General features: G+C 41.2%; 1 protein-coding gene across 3 annotated transcripts in view; it reads right to left on the reverse strand.

The window, feature by feature from the left end:
* Window positions 1–4,634: 4,634 nt before the first annotated feature.
* LOC124070355 (transcription factor COE1-A-like) overlaps window positions 4,635–21,424 on the reverse strand; it is an 83,489-nt gene continuing 66,699 nt past the window's right edge. For 2 of the 3 annotated variants that reach the window (XM_046410192.1, XM_046410191.1), the window contains 7 exons: window positions 21,160–21,248; window positions 12,578–12,643; window positions 12,292–12,454; window positions 11,692–11,874; window positions 10,329–10,520; window positions 9,059–9,127; window positions 4,635–7,784 (listed from right to left, as the gene is read on the reverse strand). In XM_046410192.1, the coding sequence (XP_046266148.1) occupies window positions 9,060–9,127; window positions 10,329–10,520; window positions 11,692–11,874; window positions 12,292–12,454; window positions 12,578–12,643; window positions 21,160–21,248 (761 nt within the window). In that variant the 3' untranslated portion in view covers window positions 4,635–7,784; window position 9,059. The remainder of the gene's footprint in view (window positions 7,785–9,058; window positions 9,128–10,328; window positions 10,521–11,691; window positions 11,875–12,291; window positions 12,455–12,577; window positions 12,644–21,159; window positions 21,249–21,424) is intronic. The other variant, XM_046410193.1, reaches the window with a different exon arrangement.

Below are 21,424 nucleotides of genomic sequence, written 5' to 3' on the forward strand. Positions count from 1 at the left end.
GAAAGATAATTGTTTGGAGTATTCATTCCAAGTCCCAGCTCAATTTCAAACCCTCCACTTAAGTGAGTGGGTATGAGTGTGTGTGAGTGTGTGTTAGTGTGTGCGAGTGTGTTTTTCAGTACCTTTGAGAGTGTGTGTTACAAGTGGTTTTCGAGTGGCAGCAGTGAGGGGTGTCATCCCCTGTACTTAGCTTTAGCACACCTCATTCAAATACAAAGGCCAAACACACACACACACACACACACAGAGAGAGAGAGTTAAATTTCATTGTTCTTTTGCTCTCAATTGTTAAATCACAAATGTTTCTATTAAGAGAGTCTATTCTTTTGCACATCCAAGATATGAGACCTTTTACTTAACTGGAAAAAGGGGATCACTGCACTCTCATTTTGCAAAACCTGTCGCTGTATGTGTGTATTGATTGGTTGGTGGCTGTCCTCCCCAAAAAAATGACAGCAGGGTGGGAGCAAAGAAGAAAATCAGGTGATGTCGTAGAGGTAAAATTAGGAGAAGGTCAGCGTGGATGGAAGACTTTAATACAAGTGAGTTTTTTCAGTTCAAGCAACCTTGCTGAAGAAGTAATTTTAACCCAAACCAATGATGTTTCCAGTAGTGGTTCAGCCTGTAAAAAACTAACCGTTTGCACACAGAGGAAACCCCTCATAAGAATATGAGACCGAACTGCTGGGAGTCTGGAAAACCATTGGTTTCTTTGGAAGAAGTGATGATGGTGGAAGGATTCAGATCCTTTACTGGGTAAACACTCTACCAGTCCTGCATTCAAAACCTTACTTAAGTAAAAGTATGCAAGTAATACCAGCAAAATTTACTTAAAATATTACAGTAAAACTCTATGTTTTGCAAGACATGGACAAAATAATGGTGCTGATAGGAGCCTCAGATGAGAAAATGCTTCTATATGTCATTCTAGAGGGCATGGACAAAATACGCGGCATGTAGAAAGGCTTAAGTTTGCTGAAAGTCATTCTGGGAAATATGGGAAACTACTGCAAAAGGAGATGAAGCTAAATTGCAAAGGCCTTGTGTTAAATCTACCTGCCACTTACTGGGTTTGTGAACCCATACAAAAGATTTGTACAACAATACAAAAAAGTTTGTGTCCTACAGCAAAGGTAACAAATGCTGCTTATGCATTAACTTAAAGTAGTTCATCAGCAGGTTAATGCACGGCACAACAGGCATGCTAACCCCCAAGCATCCATCTGTGCTGCGGTCCAGCTCCATTTCAGATGCTGTAGACAATGTGCTGTGATTCCAGATTTAGCTCACATCTGTGAGTTGTGAAATTCACTTGTGAATGTGTGTAAGCGCTGACTGAAAACTGACATCAAGCCAATACTTAATGATGCGTCTCGTTTGTTTCTTACTTTGTCTTTTTATTTAACATATGCACAAGGAACGTATGTAAGCATCATTTACTCACTGTAATTCCAGAAATACAGTTCACTTTTGTTTATGTTTTGAGAAGGTAGTTTCTTCATCATTTCAGGGTAAAACTGCTCTGTCCACTTTTCACCATCCTGTGTTGCTGAATTATGAAATAAATGGTTGCATTCTTGATTTTGAAACTGTTCTGTGAGCGGAGCCAAACCTCAAAAGAAGGCTCACTGTCAGCACGTACAGCCTGTGAGGAGTGTGTGTGTGTGTGTGTGTGTGTGTGTGTGTGTGTGTGTGTGTGTGGTTCCTCCTGATGGGGTTAAGTGCAAAGGGAGTGTGATGGAGGGAAGATGAGAGGGATAAGAGAAAAGGAGAGAAAAACAAAAGAGGAGAGATCCATTAGCTAATGGATGTCTTCAGTTCTGTCTCGTCAGACTTGGTTTTATCATGGATGCATGCAGGCGCGCACACACACGCATACACACACACACACACACACACAGGCTGGAAATTCTGAATGCGATCAGTTTGTGTGTGGCTTCATGTTGATTCTTAAATTCATCAACAAGAGGCCATAGATAATCTCAAATTCAACTCACATTAACTCTGGAAAGAAAATGTGGATGTGGGTTCACACTCTAAGCGTGTGTGTCTGTGTGTGTGTGTGTGTGTGTGTGTGTGTGTGGTGGGTGTTTGTATGCCATGAGACAGAAACTAATTGGTGTCAATAAGACATCTGTGGCTCGTCTTTGATTAAGCCTGCAGGCAAGGAATAGGAGAATAACACCTCACACACACTCATTTTCCCCTCTCTCCCACACACACACACACAAACACACACACACACACACTGCCTGTGGTTGTGCTGATAGCTAACTCCAGGCAGGGCCCATCTGTCTCATTACAGAAACGGGTCTCACAAGAGAATTTGTATTGTTTATGATCACACACACACACACACACACACACACACACACACACACATGACCACATCGTTGGCAGTGCTGGTAGCCTTGCTCAACATCAGAGCTGCTGGAGACAGAAACAGTTTGATGTGACAGAAGAATGGAGAAGAAAGATTTAAATAATGAAACAAACATACGCACTGAGTGAATATCCTCCTCTGTCTGAGTTTTTACTGCGTATTGTGTAACAGTTTGACCCAGAAGGACCTCTGGGTCTATGATTTTACTGGAACGCAGTTTGAACAGTGAAGGACTTCATTATGATGAGTCACATTTCAACTGTTTCACTTTTATTCACATTTTAGAAGTTCAATTTGTAAGATATGGCCATTTTAAGTTTAAAACTTTAAAATGAACTAACGTTATCAACAGGGTGTGAAGAAACAGCAGTTTTGACATTATGTCAAATACATCTGTGTATGGTGTTGCAGAGATATCTATTGAAGTTAGCATGCTAACCTGCTCGTATGGCCCGTCCTGTCTTGTAATACCAATTTTTACCTCTAGAGGCAATAGTCTGATACCCCACTCTCCACTTTATTCCTGTTTGTCAAACTGGCAGTCTTGGAGGGTGTGTCAGGTCCCAGTCTGTTGTCCAGCAATGCTAAGGTCTAAGGTCAGGGTCCAGGCAGACCTTCAGTCAACTATGGGGCTACGTGGCTAACTGAGCTATTAGCAGCTATAGCTACGGACATAACAGCAGAGGGAATAGCGAGCAGCAGTTGGCAGTTCCTCTGGTGATATGCTACCTGCTATGTTTTTGGAGCTGCCTTCAAATTGTGGCCATATTTTACAAGCTGTAAATAATATAAACGTATGGTTTTACTTTTTTTGTGCATTACGCTTCCAGTGTTTTTTCAGTCTGTCATTTTGGGAGTTGGCTGTAAAACGGTACTAATCTATGCTTTGTCAAACGTGAATTGAAATGTAAGGTAAACGTTTGTTTGACTGAAACATTGAATAAATAACTACTGATGGTTTAGAGAATTTGTATTATATAACAAGACTTTAAAAGATCTGTCACTTGTCATGTGCTCAGAGTGTTTTTTTTTTAAATTTTATTCTCTTTTACTTGAAAGGGAAATATTTTCTTAAAATTACAAAATTTACAACCATTTTCCAAGGAATTAGTTCTTAGATTGGTTACATTCTAGTAGATAAGTACTATACAAACATCAGTTGGAGGAAGAGACTTAAATCACTGAGTGAAAATTAAATCAGTTTAATTTTCTTGCTGGTTTATAATGTTGCTGGGATGTTGTTAATGTTCAGGTCCAACCTGAAGATATTTTTGCCTTTAGGGATGGTCACGGCACCAGAGGTTATAAAGTCGTAAATTCTTGCTATGTTTTGGCTGAGAGTGACCAATAATAACATGACATCTTTCAAAACGCAGAGGTAGTTTGTAAGGCGTCAGGGTCTGAATTTATTGTGTCACCTGTCATCGCCAACAGCAGCAATATTTATGTGTGTAATCAAAGTGTCATGGATAAAAATGAACCTGGAAGCATTCATTGTCACATGGTGGTGAAAATGGACCTTTTGTCTGGATGTCAAGAGGTGTACCTGATGCATGATTTTGTTCCCCCACCGATGTTTGGCAAAGACCCGCCCTACTCTGCCTCTGATTGGCTAGCACTTGTTGACGTTTTTGGATTGGTTGGTTGGGTTACAGCTGGGGTAAGGTCACGCACTGGGGATATTGTGTGCTGCTGTGTGAAACTGACAGTAGATATGAGAGTCAGCTGACAAACATCAAATTTTTTACTGCATTAAGTTTTGAAATTCACAGTTCGCTTCTTTCACTTTTTGTCTGCCAGATTTGATTTCCTGACCTCACAACGCATGAAATCAGCATCGTTTTGTGATGAACGATGAATGATAAAGGCCTTCGCTTTTTATCAAATCACTTTAGCGTTGAAGCACTCTTTCATACAGATCTTTGACCTTCTCGCCTCGCTTCCCTCTCTGACTTCATCACCAGGTATATTAAATAAAAACAATAAAATCAGGACCAAAATAGATACGAGTCTTTGGCTTTCCGTGACATGAGCGTTACAACCAAAACTCAAGGTCTCAAAGGTAGGACACAGTGCAGATATCATACACGTGTTGTAAAATGAAACAGTTTTATTTTAAGCAACTTTGAGAAAAATTAAAATACAGACAAACCAACTGGAATCATCCCTTTCGTCTTCCCTTCTTGTGTCTCTGCATTACTCTGCAGTTTGAGTGACAGCGATGAGCAACGCAGCCAAAAACCAACACACGTTTCACAGAGAAGAAAGAACTTTAATTAAATATAGTGAGAGTCAAAAAGTTACTTTACACTTCAAAGTTTAAAATAATAACAAAAAAAACCTCAACATTATCATCTTTACAGTAGTTTCCTCTGTACTGTGTCTCCTCCACACTGGTACTGCTGATAATGTGTGTATGAATGATGACCACCACTGTCAGCCTGAACGCAGACAAGCCATGATAAATGTTTTTAACTACTGTTGGACGAGTGCTTCGTATCATACTCCCTTCAACCAAACCCTCTACTTATTCCTTCCTGTACAGGTATTTATATATGTACTAAAAAAAAACATCCCTTAGCTTTAAAACATCACATTTTTATTTCAGAGAGAGAGAGAGAAAAAAAAGATGACACACATTCAGACACTCCCACAAGTCGACGCAAACAGAAGAGTGGTCTCCAGACCCATATTTGAGATCAAATAAATAGGTGGCTCATTTTTTTTTTTAAAAAAAGGAAAAGTGAAGGAAAGGGGAAAAAGAGGGCAAACATACAGAGTATTAAAAGAAAACTGAAGCAGGAGATGTGGCTGCAGAACACAGGGAAGAGATTCTCTCTTTGAGCATTCATTACCAAATGAATCCATCACATGTAAGACAAACACAGATAGTCGTAATAAACATACACCTACATAATGCAACAAAATGATTTAGCAATGATACAAGCAACATTGTGACAGAATGTAAAACATCCTCCTGATGCTTGACTTACAAAAACAACGAAATAAAAATTACATCATGGCTTATTTTAGTTTGACTGAAATTAGCAATGGAAGTATGGCTTTCAATGAACAGACAGTATAATACAAAAACAAATAAGATGTCTTAGCAACATTCAAATCCTTAGACAGGAGAAACAAAGCAAGTGAGGAACACATCTCAACAACTTCAAAGGTGTGAGATTTTTTCAGCAAATCACTCAAACAGTTTTCTAAAGAAATTTAATTTACCGTCGAATGGAAAACGTTAATGGCTCATCACAATTTTTGTTTACAGCTTAAACGACAGGCCATAAACCTTAGTCACTGATGCTACTAACTTCTGGCTTTCACCAATTTAGCTTGAATTTAAAGCCTGAAGGATGCTTATTCCCCCTTTTTGAGCACAACATCCAGGCAGATCCCCTCAGGCAGGAGTTATAAATGATTCCTGTTTATCAGATGAGATGGATTTACTGTGTCAGCACATGATTAGCGCTAGTTAGAATCCAAATTCACTTTCAGATATTTCATATTTGTGGCAAATATCATCAACCTGAATGACAAACAAGCAATCAAACTGCCGGCTGCAGGTCTGACAGTTGTACATATGGCATTCATACACAGCTTATGAGAAAAGACAAGAAGCATTGACAGATGTGGCATAAGACCTTTGAGGCATCCATGTCTCAAGTAAGGACTTTGGCAAAATTAACACCATCACAACTGAATTAAGACTGTTGAAGCACACACTCTGAGCTGTGTGGGCTGCTGGGCTGAGGGAGCAGTGACAACAAACCATCAGCTACTTTTCTCATTCACCAGTATTTAAGACATCTCGCTGGCTAATTGTCCTGCGCTGCAAAAATGTATTTTTGTCTTTCACATTCACTTACTTCGTCTTTACCTCTAAAGAAGTGCAAAACTGAATGCAAGTTTTAGGCAAATTAACTGAATTCAAGGGCAGAGTTGAAAAAGAGTGTTTTCACAAAGTGAAATTTAGCTGAAGAGACTTGACATTCTTTGCAGCGCAGCATTTAAGACACACCGTTGGATAATTTCCCCACTACAATTTGTCAGTCACAGATGAGTGGGCGTGTAACAAAGGAAACACAATCTGATTGGCCGGCTAATCACAGTAAAAATATTAACAACACGGCAAACCAAAAAGAAAAGCAAAACAAAAATAAGGATTTATATTTTAAGACAAAAATTTGAGAAGGCAACTCTCACACAACAAAATCAAAGTCAAAAAGGCATCAGTCTTTAAGACATGTTCTCCCTCTTACTGCGGTCGCTGTGTCTGATTTTAAAACACATTATATGGCAACAGGGCCGATGGACGGACTCGGTGGCAGAATTGTTGGATCAAACCCTCAAAAGTGAAGCTACTGTTGGCACCCAGTGATCACACACTCCTCTCTGGGGAAGGAGTTTATGACATTTATGGCCTTTTTACGGTCAAATCTATTCTGAATTAACGCTGCACTGGTGGCAATGAATTCCTTTTGGCTTGTTAAATGACTGAATTTTCTTTCTCTCTTGGCTGAAAGACTGCTTTTGTCTGTCTAGAAAATTTACCACGCTGGAGCTGCAGTGTAGGTAAATTTAAAGCCAGTTAAAGTAAACATCTTTCTTTCTCGAATGACTAAAACTGTGGATTCATTCACAGACAGCTGAGTGATCCAATGCAGAAGAAGTGAAGCGTTTGTGCTGAAATGGTGGCGTGGATTTGGCAAAGTGAAAGTACTGTATGTGCATCTGATTTGGCTTGTCTGTGTTGGCTGGATCTGACCCTGTATGACTGCATCATCAGCATTGCTTTTACCCATCATCATCATCATCACCCTCAGGCATTCTTCACATTATATTCCTTCATTAATGACCGAACTTCATAAATAGAAAATCCCTTCGTGTGAGATACAGTTAGAAGATGATTATCACAAGTTAACTGTTGCATGAAAAGAAACGAAACAAATCAACAATCACTCAAGGGAAAAAGTGGGTTCTCTCCAAAATAAATACACTTCCTGTGTCCGTGGAGAGTCATAATGTAGGTGTGGCCGTTCTCCTATAAAAGCATCAAGGTGTACAAAGTCTAAACAACTTATTTCCTCGCAAACAGTCTTATATATTTTTTTGTTGATTTTTTTTTTTTTGTTTTTCATCTGTTTTCTTGGAGTTGTTTTTGTGTTAGAAAGGGCCTGAGTTGGGTTTGTTCCTTCAGATCAGGACAGCTGCTTCCATCCCCGACTGGAGTCTGACTCACACCGAAATCCTCCGCCAGGATCGGTGTGAGTGTGCTTGATTCAACTCGCACACAAACACACACGCACGCATGCACGCACACAAACACACTCACACACACACACAGTCATGCACTCACACCTTTACATGGGTGGGACGATCATTCCCGGGATTGCTATTGGGTGGGAAAAGAAACAGAGGGAGAGAAGGAAGAAAAAAGTTCTTAAAACATGGCCAAGTATTTTCATCATCATAAAAAATTCCCTCGTAAATACATCAATATGTTTTCCCATCTGTGCAGCTGTGTGACTGCAGCGACATTTAAAACATCAATAGACAAATAAATCAGTAAATTCAAGCAGGGACACATCATCTAAGTTGGCTCTTAGCAATGCTCTCTCTCTCTCTCTCTCTCTCTCACACACACACACACACACACACAAACTTTTTTTCAGCACAGGAACAGTTGACATTGGTGCTTGTGTTTGTGTGTGTGCCTGACAGATTGCATCATGGCGTGTATGGTGTGTGTTTTGTGTATGTTGACACCCAGGGGGTGGGTGTCAACATGTGAGAGGCCACACACCATACATACGCACACAACAGATTGAACAAATGGTTTTATATTTCATTGTGAGTGAATTTTTTAAGACAAGAAAATAATATTTTTCAGGACCAGCATGACAACACTCTACAAAACGTTTTGTTTTGTCTCAGGAATATCCCTCTCTCTCTCTCTCTCTCTCTCTCTCACACACACACACACACACACACACACACACACACACACACACACACCATAGGGCAGGTATACTGCCAGCATAAACTGTCAACAGAGTCAAACAGCTGTCACCGCTGATCGCTCCTGAGTAGGCCCCCAGTTTGTGATCACTGAGTGTGTATGACTGAGCAAAGTGTGTGTGCATAGCTGTAAGTGGTGTGTGTTTATTTCAGCTGTGCTTTGAGACTGAGCTTTGAGTTCCCACACCCCCGCACATGCTCTCTGTACACACACACACACAGTGCATACACACACAGCTAAACAAAGTCAGCGATGTCAAGAAATAAATTCTCTAAATTTATTTTCTCCCCCTTTTTCATTGGTTTAACTTCCTAGCTTTTTCCCCAGCCAATAGGAAGGCGGGGAGCAGTTACCAGGCAACAGAATGGTTATCTGTGCTGTGGGATGAGATGTGGATGGATAAGTTAGGCAGGAAGAGGGTGCAGAAGTGATGATGATACAGACGGAAGATGGCGAGAAAAAAAGATAGACAAAGAAAGTGTGACGTGAAAAATAAAAGAAAATGATAGTGAGTGAAATGTCATTCAAAGATAAAAGATGGCAAACATTAAAGACAACTATTAAACAATCGAAATGAATCATTTTGAAGAAAGTTGCAAATGCAGTTAGTCAACAGGCTTGAAGAAAGAAATGGCTGAGGGACATACTTCAGGTGAAGGCCAGGCCTTGTAGGGAGCTGGCGGTTGAGTACTTGCTAGAGTCCACAAATGTTTGATCTGGTAGAGAGAGGCAGAGAGACAGGTAGGAGGGAGAGAGAGAGACAGGTAGGAGGGAGAGAGAGAGAGCGGGAGGAAGAAATGACAAAGGAAGGGTGAAAGATCAGAGGAATAAAAAGAGTAGGGTTTAAAAGTCAAGAGGAAGGACGGGAGAGGAGAGAGAATGAAAAAACTGTTAATCCAGAAGACGAAGCAGACCCAAAATCAACCTTGTCCTCCGCCAAAGATTTGTCCATTTAATTTAGAAAGGTTGAGTGTGTAGATCTCCCACAAAAAAAAGTCTTATGGAGGAGCTCAGGGAGGATTATTAAAATGCACGCTTTGATACTGAGTATGTGAGAAAATCAAATATATTTGTCGCTTTGGCATGTGAACGTATTAAACTGTATTTGCATACATTTTATTTGTATCACTGTATCACATCACGTTGCACAAGGCAAGAAAAAAATCAGATATTTTCATCTGTGTCAACTGAGGACTCATCCCTCACAGAAAACAACACTTTGTCGGTTTTAAAACCTGCCGGATTTCATGTCAGTTCAGATCAAAATGTTTGTCTGAGAGCTGATAATTAGGTGAAACGTTCGACTGTGTGGATCGTTAATTACCAGAAGTGGTTTTTATGCAGTCAGTGTGTCAGTGCCATCAACTTCTAATTCACTCAGAGTGAGTGAATTATGCCAAATGCTAATGCATGCTAACACGATCACAATGACAATGCTAAAATGCATCTTAGTGTAGTGGGTTATCATGGCAACATTTGCTGCTCAGCTCTAAACTCAAGGAACAGTTAATGCTAAAGGGAATGTCATTAGTTTTGTAGGTTTGGATAAAATTTTGACCTAATGACTTTAGATGAAATCTAAGGGGATCACTGCAGTGTTAAAATTCATCCTCGAGGGGACATGAATGCATGTGTGAAAGTTAATGGTGATCCATTCAATAGCTGTTAAGACATTTCACTAAAAAACACAACAGTGATCATCAGAGTTAAAGAATATATGGACCAATTTAAAGAATTTATGCACACATATCTATATATATATATATGCACCTACTACTCTGAGAGGAGCGAGAGAACGACATGTAACAAGAACTCTAGTGGCAGAACAGTTAAAATCATCTGCCAGAGAAGCTTCATCAGGTGAAGTCGTCCCTCTAAGCATCCTTTGTCTGACTGGCTGCCGTCATGCTAAATTACCTTGGAGCCCGTTGGCGCTGGTACAGGAGGGCGGAGGCGAGGAGGAAGGCCTGACCACTGGAGCGAAGGCGGACTTCTGCTTGACGGCCGCTGACACCATGTTGGCCGGAGAGAAGGAGAAGACGCCAGAAGAGGAGGAGCAGTTGGAGGGGAGAGAGGTGGAGGAAGCCATGGTGGGACTAGATGGGACAACTGGGGTGGAGGTGGGTTGAAGAAGAGGAAAATGGTGGATTATTATGGTTAATTAATCGAAAACAACTCTCCAATTTATTGTTTCTTAAGTTCCATTAGAAATTCTTTACATCACATGAGACAAAAAGGAATAATATGCATTACCTGTTTAGAATTAGACAAAAAGCGACATGAAGTTGGCCTTTTGGGGAGATAGTAACTGACCTAAAGTCTACAGACCATGTCTTTTTGAGGTCTTTAGACTGGGGTTGTTTTAGGATTATGACTAGGATATTGGATATTTTTTGTGGTGACAGTTTGGGGAAGGCTCTTTGGTGTCTCAACATGACAATAGCCATGTGCAAAAAAGCCAGTACCATAAAAAAATAAGCTTATCTCACAGTTTGGTGCGAATGAGCTTGACTAGTCTGCACAGAGTCCTGACCTCAACCTTATCCGCCACCTTTGGGATGAATTTAAACAACCGGACTGTGACCCAGACCAGTGCTCGACCTCACTAATGCTCCTGTGGCTGCAGCCGGGGTCTTGTCAGAAGTCTTCACAGAGGAGGAGGTTGGTAAAATTGCATTTTCATGCCTATGGTCAAGCCAAACGTTCACATCTTAATTGTTTCATCATTACCATCTTCAAAGAGAAAAATATCAATAAACAAATAAAAATCGCACAACTCTCTGAACCTCTCTTTACTTCCCATCTCTCTCTCTCTCTCTCTCTTCCTTTCTCTCTTCCTTTCTGCTAAATGGAAAAAAGGGGCACAATTAACCAACAGAGAGGAAAGAGGAGTGGCTGTCAGATGAAAGGCCGCGAGGGAAGGAGGGAGGACCAAATGGAGCTGTGAGCTGGTGATTGTTTTTGAAGACACAGAGACAGAGAGCCCCATGGGGGAAACACCGCAAGGCGGATCTGAGATCTACATGCATGTATGCAGTGCTGAGCACATGTAATTAAACTGGTAGGTACAGTATGTGAACTCCATTTTGAAGTACCTTGATGACAGTTCAGTTTGAAATGTTCATGTTTTCTGACAGTACAGGTAGATGTTTTTTCTATGTAGCAGCTAAAACCTCAGCTCTTTCATTCACATCTTGTAAAACAGTTATTTCTCCTCAGGTGTATGTGTTTGAGTGTGTGTATGCATATCCAGGTCTGTGGAAGGTTTGTACACACTCACTAGCATAAGGCGAGTTGGCCGCAGAGCCGTTGAGGAAAGTGGGCGAGCCTCCCAAGTTGGTCATGCCGGTGTTGTTAGCATAGCCGTTCATGGTGCTGGTAACTGAGGTGTAACTGGTCTGCTGAGGCGTGGTGCTGGGCACGTAACCATGAGGTGACACACTACTGCTGCTGCGCACGAAACCTGCAGGACGCGTGGTGGAGAGGAAGAGGAGCGTGTGATGAAAGTGACGCGAGCACAGATCATTCAGACTATAAATCTGGGATTTCTGCATCGGGAAAAACATGATCAGGAATTTGACTTGTTTTCTCAATGGCTGAGGCGAACTGAAAGAAAATTTACTAAAAAAGAATATCTGAGCAGTGGAAACACACATGGTGGCCCCTGAACTGAGACACAGCGACTGTCAGTTTGTTGGTGAATATCTCAAAACGTGCTAACGCTGTATAACATGTTTTTGTCCTCTTTTATGATGCACTGATGATGATTTCCCTGCAAATATGTCGTTTCTCGCTCAGAAGGGGTGACGTACGTCGAATGAGAAACTCACTGCCATTAAAATGAATCTCCACTATGATGATAAACACTGGAAAGTCTAACCCTGATTGGCCTGTGTGGGTTCGGAGACGTTGACGGACAGCTGCCCGGTGAAGGAGTTCACCCCCATCATGCCACTGTGTGTGGAGCCGGACAGCTGGGTGTGTCCTCGTGGAACGCTGTAGAGAGCTTCTGCAATGTCCGCTGCACGTTTCAGGATGATCTCCTACGGGAAGACGAAAGCACAAAAAAAGGAATTACCACAAACGTGGCAGCTAAAATAACATAACTCCCCCCTTTTTTTTTGCCTTCCTTGTGGATGTTTGCATGTGTGTGTTTTGTCCCTTACCTGGTTGTTATGGGGCAAACCATAAAGGGCTTCAACCAGATCGGCTGCTCTCTTCAAAATAACCTCCTGAGAGACAGAGAGATGAAGGTAGAATTAGGCCTGCATTGCTTGCAACAAACACATGTAACATAAGCTTCCTTTTTTCTTTTCTTGAAGTTTGAAAAAACAACCAGACGATAATTCAACGAGTTGAATCGAGGTTTTAGATGCACATGAGGACATAAAGGCAGTTGCACAATTTGCACAAAGAATCAAGCTTAAAAGTTATTTTTTTTTAAAAAAAACAGACATATAATCTCTCTCTTTCCCCTGTATCCTCCCCCCGATCACACCATCAACCAACATTCATTTCACCATCTATTCATGATAAACAAATTGCTCTTCACTGCTTTAAAAGGCAGATTATCTGCTGTCAAGTCAAGTGCTTTTATGTGTCTTTTCCCCCGCGTGTCTAAATGACATCTTAAAGTGACAGGTATTTAAATTATACTCTAAAGTAAATCTAAAGTGCTCTGTAGGCTTTTTTGCTGTGCATTGCCATTCAAATGAGACCACAATGATCCGAGTATGAGCAGTTCTGGAGTGAAAACCCAGATGATCCTTCAATGGGCAACATCTTTGATTTTTCTCCCCCCATACTGATTATTATATGATCTAAAATTTGCCAGTGTTTGTGAAGTTCTCTCGTTTTTATTTTAATCTCTTGTGGTAGAATGAATCAATTATTGCCGAATTTGATGTTTCAGTATCCTCCTCCTCCTTCTCCTCCTCTTCCTCCTCCACTTCGACTTCCATTTTCACCTTTTCCTCCACCACTCCCTTCCTCCTATGTTGCCTCCACATTGGGAATTATGTGTCTTATTTCCCTCACCCACTAAGCCTGCTACAATTCTCTTTTCTTCTCAGTCTCTTTATTGTTTTTCCTCTCTTCCTCACCTGCCCACCCTCTTCCTCTCTCAGCTCTCACCCTGGGGTCTAAGGTGTCTTGTTTAACAGTTAATGTGTTGTCGTTACCACAGCGTGAGGCCACCCGGCGACAGAGAGAAAATTACTCTGTGCTTCACAGTATTAACCTGCACTATGTGACACACTCACACTCACACACACACACACTTATGGTTGGCTTGCATGTGTGCTCTCCTGTGAGTTTGTGCCCAGTGGAACATATTGCCTCTCCATCATTGTGTGTGTGTGTGTGTGTGTGTGTGTGTGTGTGTGTGTGTATGTGTGAGTGAGGATATGAGCGATCACAAAGCCAGTCAGCAGTTTCAGTGTGCCTATCCATGGTGCTAAATTCAATCTTTTACACATCATTATAGCCAGACTGACTCTCTGTTAACCTCTCATTATTAGACTGGTGAACTGGGCACACATGCACGCACACTCGCTCACACACACACACACACACACACACACACTCTAATAGAAACCTGATCCCGAATGTTCGAGCAGTTCCAGTAAGGCAGTGGCTGATAAACGGGAAGGAAAGATGATCCTCTGGTAACATCATCATTATCAGGTCTGCAGACTTCTGCTGCTACATTGCATCAATCAAAGTCTCTGAGTGCCGACGCACTGTGAACACTCCACCTGCTTACGTCTTTTCATATTTAGACAAAGTCACATCGTCTAATTAATCTCTCCCAGGTTGCTTCTGTAAATAAGAAAGCATTGTTGTTTGGATTATCTCCTGCTCAATATGAATGAAGAAGGTTTCCAGCTGCGTTGTGCTGATATGAATAAGAATGAAAGTGTTGCTGTCCATCTCGCGGGCATCATTAACATTTTAAAAATGATTAAAAAGTCTAACATGATTTGGCTTTGATGTCCTGAGGGTCTAAATTTTCATCAACAGGATAGCCCACAGCAACAACAAAAAGGCATCTAATCAAAGCAACAAAACTGCTGTCACATTTTTTGGGAAAATTGGGAGCTAAATTTATCGACAGTAGCAGTTAAAACTGTTGCGTAGAGTTAGTGGCGTGATGTTGCAAAAATGTTGTGTTATGTAGATGTCCAAGATATGTTTTAACTGCATTCCGAGGGCTTCAATGCCAAATAAACATCAAAATATGGTCTTTGAAAAGCTGTTCAAACAGTATTTATACAGAACGTAACCAAGATGTCTAAAATACCTTTCAACCTAATTTTATCCAAGGAGAAAGTTCATTCTTGACCTTGCAGTTAATATGATCAAAATGAGTTAAGGTCCACTCACTATGCTTTTTGCAGGGCCTTCAACCGCATGTCATTTCATCAGCGAATGAAGTTTGCTAACAAAGTGTGTGTTGAGATTATATTTAGTCCAGTTTTAGCCTAAATGTTTGAGGGTTTCTTTTTATATGTAAATGAGCAAATCAGTTCTTACTGTCAGGACTGACCTCCTGATGTTTCTGTACATCAGCTGCTTCTTGCCATTGCAGTAGTTAATGATGAATTATGACAACTGAGTGACAGAAAGAACCCTGAAGTGTTTTTTTTAATCACAGATTGTTGCCATTTTATTTGATTCCTGTAATTGCTGTAATAAAGCTCGATTTCAAAGTTTTACTCTCTAATGTTTGCCTTGATTCATATTGATTGTCCCACATGGTCTTCATCTGTTGTCAAATATTTATGGAATATACGCCTGACAAGTCTGTCAACTCCCTGTCATGTCTTGTCAATCTTTAAAAATAATTTTACCTAGACTGAATTTATTTTACTCTTCATCAAGACTTTTGTAACTTTTGATACAATCTATTCTCGTCTGTTTCAGTTAAATGTACAGACAGACGGGACAGCTGACAGTCGGGCAGAGAAGCAGGGTGAGGTGATGGATGAGTGAAAGAAAAGACAGATCAGTAAGGAGAGGGAAAGAATAACAGGAGGAGTCTACGTGCTTTTACTGTCTGAGTTATGACCATCCCTAATGTGATAACCATACATTACACACACACACACATGTTGTATGCATTAAGACCGGAAAACGCTGAGCTGAGTATCTGTGGGGTCAAATGTGTGGTGATGTGCGTGTGCCAGCATGACACGCACACACATGACTTATTCCTCCCTAATGCTGATACATTGGTCACTTGATCCCCTTCTAATGTCCCATTAGGGATGCTGTACATGCAGGGTCACACCTTGCACAGAGATGATGTCATACTTAACATGTAGCCTGAGAGGGATGGGGGGCACAGTGACACACACAGAGATACAGTATATACAAGTATAGACACACACTCACACTCACACACACACACACACACACACACACCCTCTGGGGAACATCTTCTCCTGTTGTTATGAGACTGTCGGGAAGTGTGGTTTCAGATTTCATCTCTTCTCATTGGTCATGTGAATATTCACGTGTCGACTTCCGTACTTAAGAGCCAGAGACACTGATATACACTATATAAGTAATGAGACACACTTCTTCATGATTAAATTCAGGTATTCAGTGGTACGGGGCTGTTTTTTGTCCATAGCATTTTGGACAATTCTATGCTTCCAACTTTGTGGCAACAGTTTATTCCAACATGACTGTGTCCCAGTGCACAAAGCAAAGCTCCATAAAGACATGGTCGGATGAGTTTGATGTGGAAGAACTTGACTGGCCCACACAGAACCCTGACCTCAACCCCATCCAACACCTTTGGGATTAACCAGATTGTGAGCCAGGCCTTTTGGTCCAACATCAGTGTCTGACCTCACAAATGCTCTACTGCATGAATGGGCAAAAATTCCTGCTCCAAAATCTTGTGGAAAGCCTTCACAGAAGAGTGGAAGCTGTTTTAGCTACAAAGGGGGGACCAACTCCATATCAGTGTCTATGTATTTGATTAGGTGTCCCAATACCTTTGTCCATATAGTGTTGTTTATTAGGTAGGGAGAGAATGGAAGGGAGTTTCATTGTTTCATGTGTTCATGCAACATGAGGATTACTCATGTTGGTGATGCTGATGACATCACCTCAATATGATGCATGACATCATCAAAATGAGTCGCACAGTGACAGAGTGAGTCATCGGAGGAAGTCACCAGTCTAACTGTGGTGGTGGGTGTGGGGTGGTGACACACACACTGGTCAACCTTTACGACCCTAAAAGCACAGACATTTCTGTTTTGGATGCTGTCAATTAGCAATGTGCCAGCAGCAGTGAAGCCAATGGAGAAGTGTCAATAACTGCAGCTCCTAAATAAACAAGTTTACAGCATAATAAAATGAATGCATATTACATTAAGGCTTAATGTTATGCAAAATTAAGGGTGTGGACACTTTGAATAACAGCGAGCCACTGAGGACTATTTCAAGTCACTGAACTTGACCTCTCGGCTATGTTTATGGTGCTGGTGCCTTTAGAAGAATTTTTTATGCAAATACTGGACAAATAACATGACTTTCTGAGCTCGTAATTTAACTGACAGACTGGAGCAGAGCGACAGATGCCAGTGTTTGGATTAACAATGACCCTGGAAAGTGGCAGACAGCTGCTGTGAGCTCACCCAGAGTTGAGAAGAGCACGGAGTTTATGTTTTAAAAGTTTAGAATCAAAAAGCATATTTATCTTCACTCTGAGGCATAACAGAAAGAAGCAGAGTCTCTGTGAGTGAGGACTGGGAAACTCACCCTTTTAACCCAAATAAACACAATTATTCCCACGATCACAAGAATAAGGGGATGCATTAAAAAAATTTGCTTTGGTTTCTGTATGAACCTGCATGTTATACAGTCTATGGTGTGAGCACACTGATAGCCAGATTGGTGGCTTTGAGATGGGTGGGAATCAGTTAGCTCCACCCAAACTCCACCTGTTTTTTTCCCACTGCAGCGAAGAGGGGACTATAAACCAAAAATGCTGATGGATTTCTTTGAGCATCCAAAGAGGCATTTATGTTTCTTACCCTTGGAGTTACTAGCAGATCGCCCACACAGGTGATGAGCAGCAGATTAGGATATAAAACAGTTTGGAAGCAGAATCTGAGTTTTTGATAGTTAAACGTTTTGTTTAGTTGGTTCAAGCCGCTGATTTAAGGATAATGATTCTTCTGAGCAAACATTTAGTACATTAAAAAAAAGAAAAATGAATATTTGTTGCAGCATTCCTATAACTTGACACACTGAAGGTCTGGGAGTGTGTAACTGGGGCATAAAACAGCTGGAGTCCTCCAGCTAAAGCTACAGAAAAGTCCCTGATTTCCCAGTTCAAGTCCCAGTGTTTCATGTACCTTCAAAGCGTTTCCCCAACAGTTTAAACAGCACAGTCTGTGTTATGCGTGTGTGTGTGTGTGGTTTCAGACTTCACTGTGCATATGTGTGTCTCACTGTATGTGCACAAATGGATGAATGCTGAAGGGATCACAGTGACAAAAACTGGCAGCTAAACAGAGGTGTGTGTGTGTGTGTGTGTGAAGCAAAATCCCCTCAATGTTCACTGAACAATTATAGAATCGGCTGTCCCCTGGTAATCCTCTCATACACTCCACTGCGCCGTCTGTCTGTCTGCCTGGCTGCCTGTCTGTCTGTCTCTGTCTGCTTATAGCAAACTCTTATAACTTCAATAAAAGCGCTGATCGATCCTCGCGTTGAGCAGCATGTGTATGGCGCCAACCATCATCAATACACACACACACACACACACACACACAAGCACGAGAGAATATTTTCACATTGCTTCATCCAGCATCCCAATCAACACAGAAAGGACAATACATGTACAATCTCTCTTTCTCTCAAACACACACACACACACACACACACACACACACACACACACACACAGTGGTTGTTGGTGGGCAGTAGTAATAAAGTCTCAGGGTTTGATCGACCACATGGCCACACCATGATGAATTACCCAGGAATACACACACACACATACACACACACATACACACACACACACACACACACACACACACACACACACACAATGACACAAACATGTAAGAGGAGCCTTGTTTTGAACAGAGAAGTGGCCTGTGGCGATTTTAAATGTAATCTTCTCAAAAGTTTAAGTATTTTCCTCTCCGTTCAGCATTTCATGTCTTGTGCTCCCCAAGAATGTGCTTTTGATCTTGCATGAACGAAAAGCTTTGGCGCTGATTTTCTCCATCGTCCGCCGGTTGGATCCAATACCCGATCAATGCGTCCAGCTCCTCTGGTTGCATTTCCAGCAGCTTGGTGGCTCTCATTGTAGTTTTGACTGGAACTATCTTGTGTGACATCATATTGCTTATTACAAACTTGACCGCTTAACCATGGGAATAAGAAAGATACATTTCAAAGTGAAACAGGCCTAGAAAAGTACAGTGCCAGTATTGTTTTTTAATAGTGCTGAAGTGCTTTATGGTGGACTGGGGTCAGAAGTGATATCAGTATGATTCTTGAGGTATTTATGGACTCATTAAGTAGAAGTTATATGCTCATTTGTCGTGACAAGCGCAGCCACAATATAAAATGTTTTGGCTGAAGCTCAGATAAAATATGATTTTTCTTTTTTTTCCCACTTAAATTTGCCATTATTAAAATGCTACAGCAAATGTTAACTTTTCTGTGCAGATTATTGTCACATTGAGTAATTTGGCTTAATGAAGAGTACTGTCTGTAGTGCAGTGGAGTGTAACAAGAACCTTAAGAATGATAATAAACCAAGATATATTGCCAACTAGTTAAATAGTGACCACTTCCTTTACACTCTCCCAGCATGCTTCATGGGAACTGAGTTCAAAATGCAGGTCTGACCAAAGAGAGTGGATCAAATGATCCTTTGTATAAATAAATCTGACAAGGAGAGAGGTTACGCTCCACTTCAAGGAGGAAATCAAGTGAGGAAAAAGTGGAAGCATTACATATTCTGTGCTAACAAGGTGTGTGTCATCCTCTGTAAGTCTCTCACAAATTGTGCAGAGTTTGTATATTTGCTTGTGTGTGTGTGTGTGTTTGCTTAAGCATGAAAAAATGAGTCAGTTCTTTCCTGGCTCTGACTCAGCCTTTACCAGAAGGTGGAAGTAACATCACTCATGATATCACACACTGGGTCGCTAACATCATTTCCTGCAGCACTTACAGCTGGCCTGGTCATACAGTAAGTAAAAGCTCTCACCGCCTTCTACACTATTTATGTTGTGGCTGAATCGAGGCTTTAAAAACAAATATTTTAATCCTGTCCGAGACCCTTCAAGAACAACACAAACGAATCAGTGAGATCAGAAAAGACGCAGACGTGTAGTTCATATCATGGAAGTCACTGTGTATAAGTTATGCTACGGTATTTCAACTGGCCCACAAGAACCTTCAAATTAACATTAATAAGCATTAGTCAATTAACTGATTGGTCAGTTAGCAACTATTTTGTTAATTGCGGAATCATTTCTGAAACAAAAAAAATGAGACAGGGACAAAATAAAACATTTGATTTCATCACCTTTTTTTTTAACCTTTTTTGATGTTTTGTACATAGAAAATTAATCGGTTAATTGTGAAAATATTTGCCCTTAAGATGCACCACTTCCTGCGCTGACTCTGAAGGCTGAATGGCTGCAAACCTTGAGCTGCGCAAACAGCCAATGTGACATCCTTCCCAGGATACTGAGCTGAATTTGACCAGGCTACTCCAATTAACATTAATAAACAATCTACCTTTTAAACAAAAAGCCCTCATCAGTCATGTGAGCCTCATTTGTCCTCACTATGCATTTTAACGCCTGCACTTAAACAACAATGAGCCGAGCCTGAAAGCACCATAATGTACACAGCAAATGAGTAAAAGCAGTAAAGACTAAATGAATTTACAAATGTTCGAGGTGTGACGTTTTTTTGCGTGATCCCGCAGTGATAAACACGCTACATGTGATCGCTAACACATGTGCAGGAGTCAGCGTGCCAGCACGGCCGCAATGACATCACAGAGAGACAGCCAATCCTGGACCAGCTCCACAGGCGATGAGGAGCCAATCAGTAGCAGCTGTTTACAAAAAGGTCATGACCCCCACCCACCCAGATAGGCGAGCTGGAGCAGGTCAAGTCGGTAAACTTACCCCCACACACATATGCACACTGAAACACCACACTGCGTCTACCGATCAAGATGACAGGTTTTGGTATCAAAGCCGAGCTCATCGTTTGGCTCTAATTGTTTACATGTGCCGATCCTTTAAACACACTGTTTGATCTCCAGCTGATAAATAAATAATCAGATATGACTTCCTGATCGGGAGAAGGTTCAAACACTCACCCTGTAAATGGGGTTAAGCAGCTCACGCACACGGAGTTCATGAAGAGGTAAAAACACAACCCACGGGAGATTTGAAAACACATATTCTGCTTGGAAATATAAAAATAACGCACACACAAAACAAACAAACTTAAATGATTTTCTTCTTTCCGTTTGGAATTAATGCGTGTGCATCCGTGTGTGCTTGTTCTTTGATAGCAGAGCAACTCAGTGTAGCTTAACTAAGACTTTGCAGGTTTGATCTCTATAAGAGCTGCAGCATCTGTCATGTTGTACCAAGAGGCAGAGCTTTGCTTCTGTTTAATTCATTGTTCAGTTAAGGCATCGGATAAAAGTGCTGGAGGTGAATTTAGATTGTTTCTGTACCTTTGGCAGCCTCTCAGGGTCCCCGGGGTGCCGAGGGATGACCTTCTGAAGCCTCTGGAAACCGTAGTCGATGGTTGGCTCATTCAGTGCTGCAGAAGACAAAAACAGAGAGAGGAAGGTTTAGCAAAAGAGGGAAAAATCTGTTTGTTTTTTTTTTGTTTACTCTCAGGCTACAGGAGGTTTTCTGCATTATGCACAAAGAAGTTGCTTAAGGATCTCATGAAACAGACACTTAAAATGAAATGTCTGGAAAACTTTGGTGGTG

This window comes from Scatophagus argus, chromosome 14 (assembly GCF_020382885.2).
Source record: "Scatophagus argus isolate fScaArg1 chromosome 14, fScaArg1.pri, whole genome shotgun sequence".
NCBI lineage: Eukaryota > Metazoa > Chordata > Actinopteri > Scatophagidae > Scatophagus > Scatophagus argus.